This window comes from Oncorhynchus nerka, linkage group LG13 (genome assembly GCF_034236695.1).
Source record: "Oncorhynchus nerka isolate Pitt River linkage group LG13, Oner_Uvic_2.0, whole genome shotgun sequence".
In the NCBI taxonomy this organism is placed as follows: Eukaryota; Metazoa; Chordata; class Actinopteri; order Salmoniformes; family Salmonidae; genus Oncorhynchus; species Oncorhynchus nerka.
The window spans coordinates 62941684-62960964 of record NC_088408.1 but is presented as its reverse complement, the minus strand read 5'-3'; the positions used below and the strand labels follow the sequence as shown (position 1 = coordinate 62960964).

Here is a 19281-nt window from a genome sequence, read left to right as displayed (position 1 = left end):
TTTGAAACAATGTTGCCCTACTTGAGTTGCAGATACTTGCCTACTTTTCAATTTGACAATCACGACGTACCCAATTGCAACTAAGGCATGCATAGCCCTGAAGTCCGGAGAGGCAGGAGAAGTCAGCCAAATGTTACCCTTACCCCTTTCTTCGAGTTCAACCAGCGGCTTGAGTCCTCGTGAAACCGTGTGATAGCCTGTTAGTTCCGACAGCAATATCCACGTGCCAAATGTGTTAATTAGGCTAGTGGTATATTCCATTATATTCTATCCTAATCATATTTCTAAACGGTAGGCTAGTAACAGGATTCAGGATTGTTAGTAATTAGATATGTAGAAGGGTGAGCCGGTCAAGGATCGATTCAGACAAAGTGGTAAATTGTATGACAAGCGACAGTTTATTCAGAGTGAAGATATCTGGTACAGCGTAATTACGGCTCTTCCGTTAGCTGGTATGGAACAGCAGGAAAGAGACCGTTAACATTCAGTACACCCCTAATATACAGAACAGAAAGTAGGTTGATTCTAGAAGATCGGATCTTTGGATTGGTTCAGGCTGGGTGTAGTCTGTAGTCTTCCGCCATTGGCTCAGTTGTCTGTCCGTCATCGTAGAATCCTCTTCGGGCACACAATGTTCGGCTAGAAGGGAGATTATGTGTGTGCGCTGGTTTGGCAGTTAGTGTGTAATGTGGGAGCTATCCTGTAGGGGACCCCACAGGCTTTACTGTGAGTTGTAGCCTTGTATTAGCAATAGGTTGGTCACCTGCATAAGAAATAGCATTTCTCTACAAAACCCTCTCTTCACGTCTCACCAGAGACGTGACACAACCTAACTAGATCCAGACACAAAGAGAAACTTCTTCCAAAGGGACTATGAAATAAGGCACAATATTAAACAGAAATAGATATATATGTATTACCATCATGTTCTCCATTCAATCCCACTATGTACTAAGTTGGCTACCAGCCACCTAGGAACTTACAACCCTCATTTAACAGAGCGGAGAACAACAGCTCAAAATAAAAGTAAAATGCTTGTCCACATAAGCCAACTTTTTCCCGCAGGAAAAAGTTGTGATTCCCTCTCTTCACATCTCCAAAGAGATGTGACTTAAACTAGGCAAGTCATACATACATCCCACATACATACATCCCCACAAGGCAATAGCAGATATAATGTAAACCTAATAGGCACTCTCCTCCTCATCCTCGAATTCAAGTAGGTCTTTATCCAGCAGAGGAAACATCTGGGAAGGGGAGGAAGGGTCAATAGCTCTAGAGATAACCCTAGTGGTAAGGGAACGGATGCATGGAATGCAACAGCATCCACAGAGAACTAAAATGGCAGCGAACACCGAAATGGATACCAAAATGGAGGAAACCAGGGTTTTATATTTACCAAACGCACTCATCCAGGAGTCCCACATCGAGGTATCTATCCCAGAATGAGATTTCATTTTACCATTAAGCGTCCGCAGACCCTCCAAAGCGACCGTCAAACTACCATCCGAGGCTGTGTTATTAGGGATGAAAGTACAACACTGGTCACCAAACATAGAGCAAACTCCGCCCTTCTCAGAGAGTAACATATCAATGGCAATACGATTTTGGAAAGCCATCAGGCTGGTTGCAGCCAGTTGACCATGTACTGCTTCAAAACCCTGCTGAGTCCAGTTGCCTAGTCTTTGGATGTTGTAATGAATATAGTTAATACGATCAACATTCTTGTTAATTGTGCACCACCAACAGATGGATGATTCAAACCCTGCAGCTACCTGATCTATTAACTTATACTCATCAGGCACTCCCCTAGGGACTCCGATAGCGTCTATGTAGGAGGGGTCTCCACTAGATGGGGTGGTGTCTCTCCTTGAACGTCCCCTATATCCGGGATTCACTCCCTGGATCCGCAGAACAAGGTCCTCGGCTCCTATAGGGTAGATAGAAACAGGCAACAAGAGAGTAACAAGTGCACAACGTCCAGTACTGTTGGAGGGTAACTTATCAAACAGGACCGTACTACCACACCACCACCACACATCTGCTCTGGATATTGGCCTGAGGCTCCCCTTAATATTAATTGTATCCAGACACCAATCCACAGGAATCCATCCCACCTTGGTTCCTCCTCCCGTCATATTGACACAAGTAAAATTTGCCCTTGCAACCTGGTTAGAAAACACTGGGTTCCTAGTGGTGAATTTAGTAACCGGATAGACCTCATCCCAGGCAGTGCAATTATCCCTGGGGTTATCTGTAGTCATAAGAGGGATTAGACATGCTAGAGTCACTACTGCTGGGACAATGCGGAGCAATGGACGAGCTCCCATGCACACCACACAACTCTGCCTGGTGGTATTTGCAGCTTCCTCGGTCAACAATAGCCAATTATTGGAAAAACCTGAGACTCCTGTGGCTGTTAAAATTACATCATCCGGACTTTTAAGCCTGGATATTGCCTCCACCGGGCCAAACAGTGGGGATGACGGGGACCCTTTTACGGGTGTGGTCATGTCATTCCTTACTGTAACCGAAGTCGGTTTAGGATTGTTAGTCACGCAAATTCTCCACAACCAATAACTGACCCCGGAATTCCCTGGGGCCAGTATGAAATCATAACACCCTAAGGGCTGGCCCCCCTGGCCTAACAGTAAGTTTCAGTCCCGTATTTGTCTTAGTTAAAGTCAGTCGCTTCCGCCATTTCACTGCCCCCTCGTCTGTTGTCCAGTCTTCCCACCCATTACCTGTCTCCCCCACCAAATTCCTCCAAGACCAATCTCCAACCTTCCCTAATGTCATATACCAGACATGTCCGGCAAACCGGAGTGCATTGGCCCCCACCTGTTCCCTCCCCTTTAGCCTAGAGTACCCTAAAGTCCCCCAAGGGATGTTAATGATATTAGTTGCGGTTGCGGGGACGCAAACGGTCGTGCTCCGTATGTCGTTGGCCTTACAATCAGTGTCAGGGGTGGTGGAATGCCTCTTGTGCAAATGATTGGTCAGTTCTATATGTGCCATGGATGTGGTCAGGTTGGATGACCCATTAGAGGGTCCTATATCTGCTTGTAATGTGGGTGTATGATGCTCTAATACCCACAGGAGAATCCCCATGGAAACTCCTGTGACTACAATGAAAATAACAAACACGGGGCCCGATAGCCCCTATCTCTGGACGACCTGTTAGTTGGTGTGCTGGGGAGTTGCTCCCACATCCTCACCAACTAAGGGTTCTGTGGTTGTAATCAAATTTAGGTCGCTCAAATCGACCCTGACTTCAGTCAGAGTTCTAGAAGGAGTCGGTGCTGGTGTACAATGAGTCAAGTGGTGCCAAGGTGCGCCCGATTTACCTTTGACCTGGACTGAGTGTGAAGTAACCTCCTTCACTTCGTACGGTCCAGTCCACCTGGGATCCGCCCACTTTCTTTTGTGGACCTTGATCCTTACCCAATCGCCGACCTTTACCCTCAGTTGCTCCGGATCTCCCGTCAGCTCCCCTCATGGACTTTGTGTATCTGTTTGGAAAGAGCTGCGGACAGTTCCGTCAATTTTCTTACATAGTCAGTCATACCTATCTGGTGTACATCAAGAGGGGGCATATGACCTCCCTCTCTTGGTGGACCTGGCATTACTCTCCCTGTCATTATTTCGTGGGGTGAAAGATGAGTCCCTGCCCCAGGTGATGACCTCATGGCCATCAACGCCAGTGGCAGGGCCTCCACCCATGTCAGTTTTGTACCAGCACACACTTTGGCTATCTTACACTTAAGAGATTGGTTGCAGCGCTCCACAAGGCCTTGGGCCTGCGGCTTATACACGGAACCAAACTTGTGTATAATGCCGAACCTCTCCTCCACCTGTCTAAGGTGTTTGTTTGCGAAGTGGGACCCATTGTTGCTTCGGATATGTCTAGGGACCCCATATCTAGGTATGAGTTCTGTCTGTAGCCACTTAATGACCGTTTTCCCATCCTCCTTAGCTGTTGGAATTGCTTCTACCCATCTAGAGAATCTATCTACCATTACTAGCAAATATCTCTTCCCGTTCTTTACATTGTCTTCTCCCATGTCTGTATAGTCTATACTGATGTCTTGGAAACATGCGTTTGGCACCGGGTAGGCCCCCATCGGGGTTTGGTAAGGCTTCTTTGGATTGTGGCTCCCACATATGTTGCATTCGTCACAGAATAAATCTGTCATGTCCTTCATGTGGGGGTGCCACCATATGTACAAAACCTTCTGTAAAGTTCTGAGTTTCCCTTCATGAGTGGGTCCATGGGCTTCCCTTATCAGTTCTGGACAGAGATTAGCCGGAGCCACCAGTCGGCCATCATGGCATCTCCATATTCCATCTGGTCCCTTAGAGCCTCCCTTCTGTGTCCAAACCGAATGTTCGTAAGGGCCTGCCTCTTTCTGTAGTTCTAGTATGTGTTGGCTTGTCAATTCAGTCCTTGCCGGTTCTATCCCGAGCACCATCTGTCGGGGGCTGTATCCTCCTGCGGCCTTGGCTGCCAGGTCTGTGGCATCATTTCCTTGATTGATTCTGCTGGTCAGTCTTTGGTGGCCTCGGCATTTCATTATGGCCACTGTCTTTGGTAAGGACACGGCATGCATCAAACGTTCCATTTGGGCTCGGTGCTTGATGGGTAGGTTACCTGTAGTGGTAAAGTTGCGCCTAACCCATTGTGGTCCATCTATGTGCACAGCTCCGTGTGCGTATGCCGAGTCCGTGTAAATGTTTACAGTTTTTCCTTCGGCTTTCTCTAGAGCTTGAGTCAAAGCCACAATTTCCGCAAGTTGTGCCGATGCTGGCTGGGGGATAATTCCTGATTCCAACGTGACATGTGTTTTGTCATGCAGCTGCTGTACGACCGCATAGGCAGCTACGTTTCCTGTGTCTCCCTTGTAGCAACATCCATCTGTGTACAGCCATAGGTCTGGAGATGTCAGTGGTTCATTTTCCAGGTCTGGTCTCAGTTTGAGCTCTTGTGCTGCCCTCTCTTGGCAGGAGTGTGCTAGGCCATCTTCTGCGGTGAGTGCATCTGCCATGTTCTTGTCGGTGTTCACAAAAGTGATGTGTGACTGGGTGCATTTGTTCTGGATTTTGTTTTTTCTGTCCGCACTGAAGGTAAATTCTTTGCTGATGAGGTATGCTGCCACCCCGTGGTGGGTGTGTATTTGCATCTTGTGGCACATTACCAGATGGGCTGTCTTCTCAATCGCCTTGGCTACCGCCGCAACGTATCTGGAACAGGCGGTCTGGCCGGTTTCAATGTGGTCAAGTTTTGAAGAGTGGTACATGAGTACTCTTCTCTCCCCTCATGTTTCTGAAAAAGGACGGCGGATGCAAAGCCTTCCTTTTCAGAAACATCCAGGTGAAATGTTTTACCGTAGTCTGGTGCCGTGAGAGCAGCAGCCACAGACAGGTCAGTCTTCAGGAGCCCAAACGCCGTTGAAGCTTCAGGAGTCCATGTAAGTGGGGCCTGTAGGTTTCTTGGGCCAGCTTCTCGAACAATTTCTCTCAGAGGTTCAGTTCTTTCAGTATAGTCTGGGATGTGAGTACGGCTGTATCCCGTCAACCCCAGGAAAGAGAGCATTCCTGAAACAGTAATGGGCCTGGGATGATGTAGGATTGAGTCTCGGTGAGATTTTGAGAGGCCGGCCCCCTCGCTTGAGATTTCCCTTCCCAGGAACAGAACGGTTCGTCTGCATGATTGGACTTTTGACATCTTGACTTTGTAGTCTTTGACTGCCAGAAAGTCTAACAGGGTTTTAGTCATTTCTAGACAGAGGTCTGAGGTCTGAGGTGGGAGCCCCCAGCAACAGGTCGTCTACGTATTGTATGAGTATCACTCCTTCTGGGATTTTCAGTTCTGCCAGGTGAGTCTTCAGAATATAATTGAAGATTCCAGGGGAAGAAGTGTAACCTTGGGGAAGTACGGAATAGGTAAATTGCTGATTCTCGTAGGTAAAGGCAAAAAGTGGCTGGGAAGCCTCATCCAATGGGATGCTGAAAAAGGCATTGGCCAAGTCCACTACGGTGAAATACCGATGTTTGCGTGACAGGTTGCTCAGTATGATGTGTGGGTCTGGAACAGGGAGATCGATGGGTGTGGTAACTTCATTTACAGCCCGGAAATCCTGCACCATCCGGTATGTTTCTCCTCCTGCCTTCAGAACAGGAAGTATGGGGGTGTTCCAGAGTGATAGAGTCCTGTATATGCACCCAGCTTCCAGAAGGCCTTCGATAGTGGGTCTGATCCCCTCTGTCTGTTCTTGTTTCAGTCGATATTGGGTTCGAAATATTGGTACTTGTGCCGGATTGGTTATTGTAATGCACACTGGTTGGACCTGTAACTTTCCCACGTCAAATGGTGTGGTTGTCCATATTGCCTTGTCTATGGAGTCCAAGACAGCAGGGGATGAAGGGTGATCAGAATATGGTTTCCCGTGATGCCTGGGGAGAGTGAGGCGCTCAGGCTGGCACTGTTCTTCAGTGGTTGCCTTCAACAGGCCTGGTGCACTAGTCGCTTCCCAAGTGAGTTTTGAGGCCCTTTTTATCATTGGACCCAGACTTCGGGCCTCATGTCCATTCCCTACTGCGAGGGTCACGTGTGGAGCAGAGTCGGGTCCCAGTTGATACCAAGGTTTAATATGGTGTGGGAGTATGACTGGGGCTGCCACCCCCTCAGGGCCGCACACGATGGTAAGGCAGCGTATGTTTGGGGTAAGATGCATCATGTTTTCATCCCAATCTTGTGTGTAAGGCGTGTCTTCGTCGTCAGTGACGTTGAGAGTGCAGTGCAACTCTGCCTGTGGTGTCTTATAGGGATGAAAGGTGTATATTAGCTTCCTCCATTGGTTGAATTGAAATTGGATGGCAGGAGTTCCAGGTCCAGATGGTAGGCACTTGAGCCAGTAAACCTCCTGTGTGGTGGATAGAGCAGGTGCGGGCAGAATTGGGAGCATCAGGATTCGGGCCCTTGGCGGTGGATCAAGCGACACCTCCACACCTGATTCAGTTAGGTAGATTGCGCATCCTAATTTACAGAGTAGGTCTCGACCTAGTAGGTTGATTGGGCAATTTGGACAATATAGGAATTGGTGTTTCAAACTGGAAGGGCCCCACTGGAACAATAGTGGAGTAGTTTTGTATTGATCTTCAGGATTTCCTGAAACCCCCACCACCTTTACCTTGTCTGAAGAGAGGGGTTGATTAGAATTGATGGCGGAATATGTACATCCAGTGTCCACAAGGAACCTGTGGGTGACCCCTTGTACTACACATGTAATAGTGGGTTCCGTGTGGACAGAGAATTGTTGGCCATCTAACCCGACTGGTGGTGGTGGGCAGCCTCATTCCCATGGGGGTATCCTCGGACATCCCCTGGAAGGTGGGACCGGTAGGGGCGCTGGGTTGTAGGCTGGTTGATATCCCCCTGGGCTGGGCAGGGGCTGGTGGATATCCCTGGGCAGGGGCTGGTGGATATCCCTGGGCAGGGGCTGGGTACCTTGGGGCCCCTCTTCCCCGTTGTCCACCTCTCCTCCCCCTGTAGGCCAAGTATGACAGGTGCTGCTGTGAGAGGGGAGCAGGGCAGGTCCTTGCATAATGCCCTTCTTGGTTACAGTTGTAGCAATTTCTTCTAGCTTGCGGCGGTCCCCCCCATGTCGGTCCAGGTGGGTTGGAAAATCCAGGCTGGGTGTAACCCTCATATCCGTAGTTGGCTCCTGGATTTGGAGGGGCGGCGTATACGACCGGTGCCTGTGCGGGGGTCGGTGGTGCTGGAGCGGCCACCAACATCTGGTTCATGGTCTGAGTCACAATCTTGGCTATATCAGTGGGTTCCTCCGCCACCATTTGCTTTTTAGGCTTTGCGGTCTTTTGGGCCTCATTCAATTGTAATTTGAGCAACTGGAGTTGCAGCGACTGAACTTGTGAATCAGCCGTGCCTTTGTCTTTGTTGTATTGAGAGATGTGATGGTGGACATGGGAGTTGAATTGGGCAGTGGGCAAGGCCATCAGCCCCACTGTGAAAAAACCCTAAGCTTGGTTTTCACTTCTGTGGGTGTCCCATTCACCACCATCTCCTTCCACATGCTGAGAGTGGTTCCGCTCTGGTCATGGGGTTCAATGTGGACTGACCTCCAGGTGGTCTTGGCCCTATCTAGGTATTGAGCTGCCTGCTCCCCGTCTTTCATGGCAAAAGAGGTAAGGGTTGCATAATTTTTCTCGGTGGGATATGCCCTTCTGAGCTCATTCCCCAGTGATACTCTGTATTTCTCAGGTTCTGTTGCTGACCCCAATGTTCCCAGTCCTGCTGTGTTTATTAGGGCATTCATGGTCGTGTAGTCGGTTGACCTAGCCAATAAGGCCTTCATGTCCCCCAAGGCAAGCCGGACCCCGGAAGTTAGGGACTGAAGCTGAAGCAGCCAGGCTGAGGCACCCCCATGTAAGCTCGGGAGCTGTTCCATCAGGGCCGTCAAATCTTGCATCTTCCAGGCAACGTATTCCTCTCGGTGCGTTGTGTCGTCCATCCTGAGTGGCATTTGATACGGCCCATGTCGTCTTTGGGCTTCTTCTTCTTCTTCTCTCCTTTGTCTGGCTATGAGGCGCTTCGACCGTCTTACTGCCGTTTCAACAGGGGTTGATTTTCCCTTAAAAACTCCTTGTATCAGGACTATTTCACCCGTTTCTGCTGCAACTTCTTCCATGAGTTTCAGTTGGCTTTTTGCCTCCCATACACCTGCAGCCGTGAGGGGAATGTCTTCCTCTGTCTCCTCTTGTGGTTCCATATCATCTCCTCCCTGTTCTTCCGGTTCGCTGAAAGTCATTAAATTTTCTTCTTGTCGGCGGCCACTTGTGAAATAATCCTTACTAATATCGCTCCTTGGTTCCCCTCTATGTTCTCTGTACACACTGGATGTGCAGGAGGTGGGGGTTCCCCTCCCCTCTGTCTTCAAGCTGCTCCCGTTGCCCCCTGCTCCATCTATGAATGGATTCCTCGTGTGGCCACTGGGGTGGAGCTGTTCTCGCATAGATCGAGGGGCATGCATGTCAGATGGCCCTGTGTGTGCACCTTTGTGCACCCCTGGTGTGGAGTAACCCTGTGGGCCAGGCTTTAATTCTTCACACTCCAGGTGGCCCCCTTTGATCAACGTATCCCCTCGGAGTACTCCTTCTTTTACAAGGAACACAGGGGCCTGTGTTGACGCGGGCCCGGCCCTTTTCCCCTTATCAGTATAAGGTGGAGGCAAATTTGATAGGACCGGGTAAAGGGGTCGGGTCGTTGAGGGCACATGTGTTGGCGGGGCAGAGGGAAATGGATTTGGCGACATCTCCTGGTGGTGGCCCGTCTGCTCATCTTCCCCTTCTGAGGGAGTGGCCACCCCCATCATTTCCGGTTTTTTATTCAGTTGTGCTCTTAGCGCCTCTTCGATGGCCCAAGTTCCTATCTTCAGTTCCACTTCTGCCCTTTCTCTCTGTTTAGTCCCTTTTTTCTTAAATACGTGATTTTTGTTATTTTCTGCCTCTTTCTCTCTAGCTTCCTGCAACGTCTCTCTTAACCCACATTCCATTGTTTTCAGCTGAACTCCGGATGGTGGTCCCCCTCCTAAATAACCTTCTTGTGTCCATTTTAGCTTTAATCCCTCCCAAACTTTCTTCATGTGCTTCCATTGTTCCTTTCCCCCTGATCTATATTCTATTTTTTGTTCTAGGAACTCATTAAACCTCAGCTTTGGAGTATTGGGGGTCGCCATTGTGAATTTGCTTTAATCGTAATTTAATTTAATTCAATCGGAATTTAATCGTAGTTTTAATCGGAATTCTCTCCTTCTATCTGAATATAGTTAGCATATACTTCGCCCGACGTTGATTAATACCCACGATGTATTCGAAGAGACACTGCTGCTCGTGCTCTGTCTTATCTCTAAGCTTCTCCTTAGTATGTTTTAGTTCGAGAAAAAACAAATGGGTTGGTATAGCATTTGTGGAGCGCACAACCAAGGGATCTATTCGACTATTTAGTCTCAATATTTAAATATTATATTCAGATATTATTTCAATTATACATCAGTCATTTTGTTCCTGATTATACATTTAACACAGAAGTCATAGGTACATACAACATAGAAGTTTCGGATTTATCCAATAACCCTTATTATAATTCTATCTCTCTCTCTCTCTATCTAACCACCAACAATCTTAATGGAAACAATTACAACCACATTGCATTTTAATATAAACAGTTACAAATAGACAAAACAAGACAAAACAACACGTTATATCTCTGACCCCTGAAAGCCGACCCCTATCAGTGAATCTCTATCAGACTGAGCCATACCGGGTCGCGGGACAAAATTACAATTTCTCCCCTCGGCGCCAGATTTAATGAATAGTAATTAACTATCCCCTTACTGATCTCTATTCCTGACCCCTATCGAGCTAACCCCTATCAGAATTATTACACATGTCCGACCCCTATCAGTGAATCTCTATCAGACTGGCCCATACCGGGTCACGGGACAAAATTACAATTTATCCCCTCGGCGCCAGATTTAATGAATAGTAGTTAACTATCCCCTTACTGATCTCTATTCCTGACCCCTATCGGAACTATCCAGGCCTTAAAGTGATCTCTCATCAGTTGAAAGCTATCAGACTGTGCTGACCGGGTCGCGAGACAAAATTACAATTTATCCCCTCGGCGCCAGATTTAATGAATAGTAATTAACTATCCCCTTACTGATATCTCATCAATGATTTATATCACACCAGCCGTCGCCGGTTTGTTACTACATATGTTCACTTCACTGTTCTTTGGACTCGTCAGCAAATTATAAATTTACACAAGAATTCATACTTACTCGGAAATACTGATCAAAATTTAGACAGACTATACGACAATATGCAAAGTTTGATTTAACAGGTTTTGCTTACCTTATTTATGGTGCACCTTTAGATCAGTTTCCCGAGTTGAGCAGAATTGTTGTCCACCCACCGAAAAATCTTCACCCGTCCTCCTTGAATCGTCCTTTCACCCGCTCACCCCTCTCTCACACCCAATCAGCTCACTTCGACTGGACCGTTAGTTAACTATCCTCTGCTTACCAAGTTCTGTTAGTAATTAGATATGTAGAAGGGTGAGCCGGTCAAGGATCGATTCAGACAAAGTGGTAAATTGTATGACAAGCGACAGTTTATTCAGAGTGAAGATATCTGGTACAGCGTAATTACGGCTCTTCCGTTAGCTGGTATGGAACAGCAGGAAAGAGACCGTTAACATTCAGTACACCCCTAATATACAGAACAGAAAGTAGGTTGATTCTAGAAGATCGGATCTTTGGATTGGTTCAGGCTGGGTGTAGTCTGTAGTCTTCCGCCATTGGCTCAGTTGTCTGTCCGTCATCGTAGAATCCTCTTCGGGCACACAATGTTCGGCTAGAAGGGAGATTATGTGTGTGCGCTGGTTTGGCAGTTAGTGTGTAATGTGGGAGCTATCCTGTAGGGGACCCCACAGGCTTTACTGTGAGTTGTAGCCTTGTATTAGCAATAGGTTGGTCACCTGCATAAGAAATAGCATTTCTCTACAGGATTCAGTATTATATGCTACAGTGTCTGTTGTAGGCTAAACATTGTTAGATGGGCGTTACAAAGTGAATATTTACAACTGGCATTGGACCGACAGTAGCCTTCCACGCCCGCTCCAAACGTGTTTTGGAAAACATGTTGACCAGGCGCACTTCCCCAAAGCAACCCGCAAATAAAATGAGATGTATTTATCAATGAAAATGTTCTATCCTATGTTTCGGATTTATAGACTATGCAGTTCATCGTCATAGGTAGGCTAGCTTCTAACCTAATATCAGCATTTTCATAATATATCCCCTATTACTACTACCACCAGGGTTGCCATGTCAAGCTATAATAAAAATTACTACGGCATGCTCAGTTCTTGGGTCTCGGGGGCTGCCGATTGGAAATTGAATTTATGGAACTCCCTCGCGTGGTTATTTTTATGGGGAAAAGTCCTCAATGAAACTGACATTAAATATGGACAACAATACATTTGCCTCTGTTGGCCTACTCATTTATATGTCAATGTGGGGCCGGGCTACTGTAGGCTACCATTTGATACAATACAATGCTGAAATCACTGGAGTCATTGCAAATCAATGTGCCGCTTGTATAGCCTACCTGGAGCTGGCAAACACATTGAATAAATAGCCCATAACTTAAGTGTAGTGTTGTTGTAGCCTTGTGTTATTATACAATTATTAATGGGCATGTTTAGTTAATTAAATTGGAAGTTATCAAAGCGCTGTCGACACTGCCGACCAGTTGTTAGAACGCATTAGACATTCCACAGGACACAATCAAAAGTCTGATCAACTCTATGTGAAAGAGATGTGCCGTACTGCATGAGGCAAATGGTGGTCACCCCAGGTACTGACGGGTTCTCTGATACCTTTTTTAAGGTATCTTTGACCAACAGATGCATATCTGTATTCCCAGTTATGTGAAATCCTTAGATTAGGGCGTCATTTATTTATTTAAATTGACTGTCTTTATGTGAAATGTAACCCAGTAGCATCTTTGAAATTGTTGCATGTTGCGTTCATATTTCTATTTAGTATACATATTATTAATATTTAATTCAGTGATTGAAATTATGACCCCATCCTCAGTACCCTATTCTTGAAGGCTGTTGGGAAACACAAGCACTTCTTACCTCAAAATCGCCTCGCTATTCATGTTGAATACATGTCTGTTAAATTGAACTAAGCAAGCTGCTAGATCGTTCAGTTTGAAATGAGATGTAGGCCTATCAGGGGCTATAGGCTACCTGCCTTAAGCAAACAATGGCAAGTTTAATTAGAAACATAAACCCAGTTTTTTGTCTGTAGCCTATGCCTATTGAAAGGACAAGTCAATCTAGCAAATGGGCTATTTATAACGGCTTGTAGTCTTAACATCTGGCACAAAATAGCACAATTGCCAGAAAATAATCTAACATTAGTAAAAAAAAAAAAAAAAGATTATCCAAGTGTTTCTTGCTCAGAGATTGAGAACGTCTGTCTAACATTCATCACTCTAACTCTCCTGTCGAATTTATCTATAGTTATGGACATTCTTAAAGGGGATTTATTTAAAATTATACACCTGGTTCGAGCCCTGAATGCTGTATATAAGACCATATACAACGGGTATGACAAAAAAATACTTTAAATATTTTCAAATGACGTTGGTAACCAGTTTATAATAGCAATAAGGCACCCCAGAGATGTGTGGTATATGGCCAATATACCATGGCTGTATCCAGGCACTCCATGTTGCGTCATGCGAAGAACCTTAGCCGTGGTATATTGGCCATAATACCATACTCCCTTCTCCTTTATTGTTTAATCATAGCTGTCAAACGAGTTAAATCGACATCCATTGATGGAAATTGATCTGGCGAGTTAAATAAAGGCAAATTATCTTTTCTCTTTCTCAAATGATCTTGTCTCCTTTATTACGTCATGTCATAAAACGCAATAATTATTATTTTGAGGAAAACCGAATTTTGCTTCCAATGTTACAAGTAATTGTCTCGATAACATTATGGAAAAAGGTGTTAATTGTATAAATATGCAGCGGTGTAAAGTACTTAAATACAAATACTTTAAAGTACTACTTAAGTACATTGTTGTGGTATTGTCATGCATAGGTGTAATAGGTGGCAGGGAAGTCAGGCGCAGGAGAGTCACCGACGCGCACCTATACAACAAACACACTACACTGACAATAAAACAATCTCTGACAAAGACATGAGGGGAAACAGAGGGTTAAATACACAACAGGTAATGAATGGGATTTGAAAACAGGTGTGTGGGAAGACAAGACAAAACCAATGGAAAATGAAAAAAGGATCAATGATGGCTAGAAGACAGGTGACGTCGAACGCCGAGCACCGCCCGAACAAGGAGAGGCAACGACTTCGGCAGAAGTCATGACAGGTATCTGCACTTTACTATTTATATTTTTTGCAACTTTATTTCACTACATTCCTAAAGAAAATAAATGTACTTTTTTACTCCATATATTTTCCCTGAAACTCAAAAGTACTCGTTAGATTTCGAATGCATAGAAGGACAGGAAAATGGTCCAATTCACACACTTATCAATTGAACATCCCTGGTCATCTGTACTGCCTCTGATCTAGCAGACTCACTAAACACAAATGCTTCGTTTGTAAATCATGTCTGAGTGTTGGAGTGAGCCCCTGGCAATCCGTACATTTAAAAAACAAATTATATTGTGCCGTCTAGTTTGCATAATAAGGAATGTGAAATAATTTATACTTTTACTTTTGATACTTAAGTATATTTGAGCAATTACATTTACTTTTTATAGTTAAGCATATTTAAAACGAAACACTTTTAGACTTTTACTCATGTAGTATTTTACTGGCTGACTTTAACTTTTACTTGAGTAATTTTCTATTAAGGTCTATCTTTCTTTCTTTACTTTTACTCAAGGGTACTTTTTCTGTAAATATGGCAACTTCTCTCTTGCTGTGAAAAAAAAAATGGGTCTAGTTTTCAGGCCTTTTGGGTGTGACTATGACTATTTTTGAGTAGTCATTGTTCTCAAAATTTGATCTATATCTAGCAAACCTGCACACACCCCTCCGGTCCTCCCCACAACTCACTCACTCAGTAACAGCCTGCCACACTGCCTGACAGTCAGCAGCAGGTCACAGAGAAATATATATTTTTTAAAATAAATGACATGGCGACCAATACATTTTCACCTGCGACATCGTTTTCAAAGTATCCCAATTTCACGAAAATCGTGGACATGGCAACCTTGACTATGACAGATGTGTGTGCAGCAGCATGTGTCCACGTGTGACTGTAGAACAGAATGTTCTCTTCCATGAAATCAGAATGAACTCATCCGCCATAGCAGTTCTAAGTGGGACACTTACATAGCATCCAGATGTGATGTCAACTCTCAGAGCAGTCATCTGTCGTTTTGCTACCACCTACTGATACTGTATATACTCTTTCAGTGCAGAAAACTGGGAGTGTCGAAAGGAGTGGGCGTTTTGAAAGAAACCATAGAAGGATAATTGGGGGTTTCAAAAGGAACCATATAAGGAGAAGCAGGGATTTCGAATGGAGTCTTTTAACACTAGAAGGGCTTGAATTTAATAGGGTCAAGCTGAGTTGTCATCTCTTAGAGCAGTCATCCCTCAGGTTCTCTATACTTCTACCTACTGATATGTCATCTCTCGGTGCAGTGCATCTCTCAGGAGAAGTGCCTTGTCGAAAGGAGTCAACAGCATACTCCCGGATACCCTAGACCCACTCCAATTCGCACACCGCCCCAACAGATCCACAGATGACGCAATCTCAATCGCACTCCACACTGCCCTTTCCCACCTGGACAAAAGGATCACCTATGTGAGAATGCTGTTCATTGACTGCAGCTCAGCATTCAACACCATAGTGCCCACAAAGCTCATCATTAAGCCAAGGACCCTGCTACTAAACACCTCCCTCTGCAACTGGATCCTAGACTTCCTGACGGGCCGCCCCAGGTGGTAAGGGTAGGCAACAACACATCTGCCACGCTGATCCTCAACATTGGGGCCCCTCAGGAGTGTGTACTTTTTCCCCTCCTGTACTCCCTGTTCACTCACGACTGCGTGGCCAAACACGACTCCAACACCATCATTAAGTTTGCTGACGACACAACAATGATAGGCCTGATCACAGACAACAATGAGACGGCCTATAGGGAGGAGGTCAGAGAACCGGGAGTGTGGTGCCAGGACAACAACCTCCCCTTCATTGTGAGCAAGACAAAAGAGCTGATCGTGGACTACAGGAAAAGGCGGGCCGAACAGGCCCCCATTAACATTGACGGGGCGGTAGTGTCCACATCACCAACAAACTGTCATGGCCCAAACACACCAAGACAGTCGTGGGCACGACAAAACAATTTCCCCTCAGGAGACTGAAAAGATTTGGCATGGGTCCCCAGATCTTCAAAAAGTTCTCCAGCTGCACCATCGAGAGCATCCTGACGGGTTGCATCACCACCTGGTATGGCAACTGCTAGGCATCTGACCGTAATGCTCTACAGAGGGTAATGCGTGCGGCCCAGTACAACACTGGAGCCAAGCTTCCTGCCATCCAGGACCTACAGTATATAATAGGCGGTGTCAGAGGAAAGCCCATAAAATTGTCAGAGACTCCTGTCACGCAAGTCATAGACTGTTTTCTCTGCTACATCACGGCAAGAGGTACCGGATCGCCAAGTCTAGGACCAAAATGCTCCTTAACAGCTTGTACCCCCAAGCCATAAGACTGCTGAACAATTAACCAAATGCCCACCTGACTATTACATTGACCCCCCCATCTGTTTTGTACACTGCTGCTACTCACTCTTTATTATCTATGCATAGTTACTTCACCCCATCCTACATGTACAAATTTCCTCAACTAACCTGTACCCCCGCACACTGACTCGGTACCGGTACCCCCTGTATATAGTCTCGTTATTGTTAGGTTATTGTGTTATTTTTTATTAGTAATATATATACTGTATATATATATTTTTACTTTAGTTTATTTGGCAAACATTTTCTTAGCTCTTCTTAAACTGTACTGTTGGTTAAGGGCTTGTAAGCATTTCACAGTAAGGTCTACAACTGTTTTATTCTGCATATGTGACAAATAAAGTTGGATTTGATTTGATTTAACCTAACACTAGAAGCACTGGAATTCCGCAACTACTAGAACTGCCATGACTTGATATTTAAGTTATTATTATTTCAAATATTCAATAATAAATAATACATTGTCAAATTAATGCATTTTATATAAGTTACGGTAGCTAACGTTAGCTAGCATTTACAAAAAACGTAACGTTACATACAGTGCCTTGCGAAAGTATTCGGCCCCCTTGAACTTTGCGACCTTTTGCCACATTTCAGGCTTCAAACATAAATATATAAAACTGTATTTTTTTGTGAAGAATCAACAACAAGTGGGACACAATCATGAAGTGGAACGACATTTATTGGATATTTCAAACTTTTTTAACAAATCAGAAACTGAAAAATTGGGCGTGCAAAATTATTCAGCCCCTTTACTTTCAGTGCAGCAAACTCTCTCCAGAAGTTCAGTGAGGATCTCTGAATGATCCAATGTTGACCTAAATGACTAATGATGATAAATACAATCCACCTGTGTGTAATCAAGTCTCCGTATAAATGCACCTGCACTGTGATAGTCTCAGAGGTCCGTTAAAAGCGCAGAGAGCATCATGAAGAACAAGGAACACACCAGGCAGGTCCGAGATACTGTTGTGAAGAAGTTTAAAGCCGGATTTGGATACAAAAAGATTTCCCAAGCTTTAAACATCCCAAGGAGCACTGTGCAAGCAATAATATTGAAATGGAAGGAGTATCAGACCACTGCAAATCTACCAAGACCTGGCCATCCCTCTAAACTTTCAGCTCATACAAGGAGAAGACTGATCAGAGATGCAGCCAAGAGGCCCATGATCACTCTGGATGAACTGCAGAGATCTACAGCTGAGGTGGGAGACTCTGTCCATAGGACAACAATCAGTCGTATATTGCACAAATCTGGCCTTTATGGAAGAGTGGCAAGAAGAAAGCCATTTCTTAAAGATATCCATAAAAATCCATAAAATACTTTCGCAAGGCACTGTACATGCAGTGGTGGAAAAAGTAATCAATTGTAATACTTGAGTAAAAGGAAAGGAAAAGAGTAAAAGTCACCCATTAAAATTCTACTCAAGTAATAATCTTTGGTTTAAAATATACTTAAGTATCAAAAGTAAAAGTAAAATTATAAATAATTACAATCTTTACACTCACATTCCTTATTAGGCAAACCAGGGGCACCATTTTCTTGTTTTTTAATTTAAGGGTAGCCAGGGGCACACTCCAACATTCAGACATAATTTGTAAACAAAGCCTGTGTTTAATGAGTCCGCTAGATCAAAGGCAGTAGGGATGACCAGGGATGTTCTGTTGATAAGTGCATGAATTGGACCATTTTCCTGTCCTGCAAAGCATTCAAAATGTAACGAGTACTTTTGGGTGTCAAGGAAAATGTATGGAGTAAAAAGTTCAATATTTTCTTAAGGAATGTAGTGAAGTAAAAGTAGTCAAAAATATAAATAGTAAAGTAAAGTAGAGATACCCCCAAAAACGACCTAAGTAGTAGTTTAAAGTATTTTTACTTAAGTACTTTACACTATTGCATACATGGATACCAGTAGATAATGTTCAAAGACACAGCTCACAGTGAGTGAATACACATATTTTTTTGCACAACTGTAATTTCTAATATCTGATTACCCAAATGACGTTTTGAGTGGCAACTTTTGAAACCCCCACTTCTCCTTATAAATCAAATCAAATCAAATTGTATTTGTCACATGCACCGAATACAATAGGTGTAGACCTTACAGTGAAATGCTTACTTACAAGCTCTTATTAACCAACAATGCAGTTTTAAGAAAATCCCCCAAAAAGAAAGAGATAAGAATAACAAATAATTCAAGAGCAGCAGTGGATAACAACAGCGGGGCGATATACAGGGTATTACGGTACAGAGTCAATGTGGAGGCTATATACAGGGGGTATGATAGAGGAATTCTAAATTCCTTTTATTCTTTAATTGCCAAAATCAATTAGCACTCATTTCTAATTCATTAATGAATTGTAAGTTCATTAATTATGCATGAAGTAGAATGAGACCAGTCTTAAAAGCCAAAGGTAACAGCGTTTATTACGAGAGAGTACTGACCCAAAATACAAAGAACATTACATTTTAAAGAAAGAAGACATAAAATGACGTCATCAGTTTCACACCCTCTCCCAGCCTTACAATGGCGTAGTATTCGGTCCTGGAGATAGTTTCACTCCCCTCATAAACTACATTCCAACCTGTCTAAAGGATATACTTCTCTCCACTAATGGAATCCAACCAAAACATTCTTATCTGTTTGAAAAACTATCTTATCCCTCCTTCTTAAACTTTCCCAGGAGACACAGACACAATTCATTTCTGCTTACATTTTCAGTAACAGTTCAACTAAAAACCCATACTTTTCAAATCATAACATAATAGTATTAGCATAAATGGTTCTAATCATTAATGTATACATAATTGATCATCTAAACTATAATTTCCTCTAACAGGGTACCAGTACAGAGTCAACGTGGAGGCTATATACAGGGGGTACCAGTACAGA

General features: G+C 44.4%; 1 protein-coding gene across 1 annotated transcript; it reads right to left on the bottom strand.

Annotated features, from left to right (window-relative positions):
* Positions 1–1184: 1184 nt before the first annotated feature.
* Positions 1185–7854, bottom strand: LOC135574791 (uncharacterized). The gene is given in 7 exon segments (XM_065026992.1): positions 1185–1247; positions 1776–1930; positions 3737–5314; positions 5317–5806; positions 5808–7009; positions 7330–7572; positions 7704–7854. Coding segments are annotated over 7 exon segments (3882 nt in total).
* Between the last annotated feature and the right edge of the window lie 11427 nt (positions 7855–19281).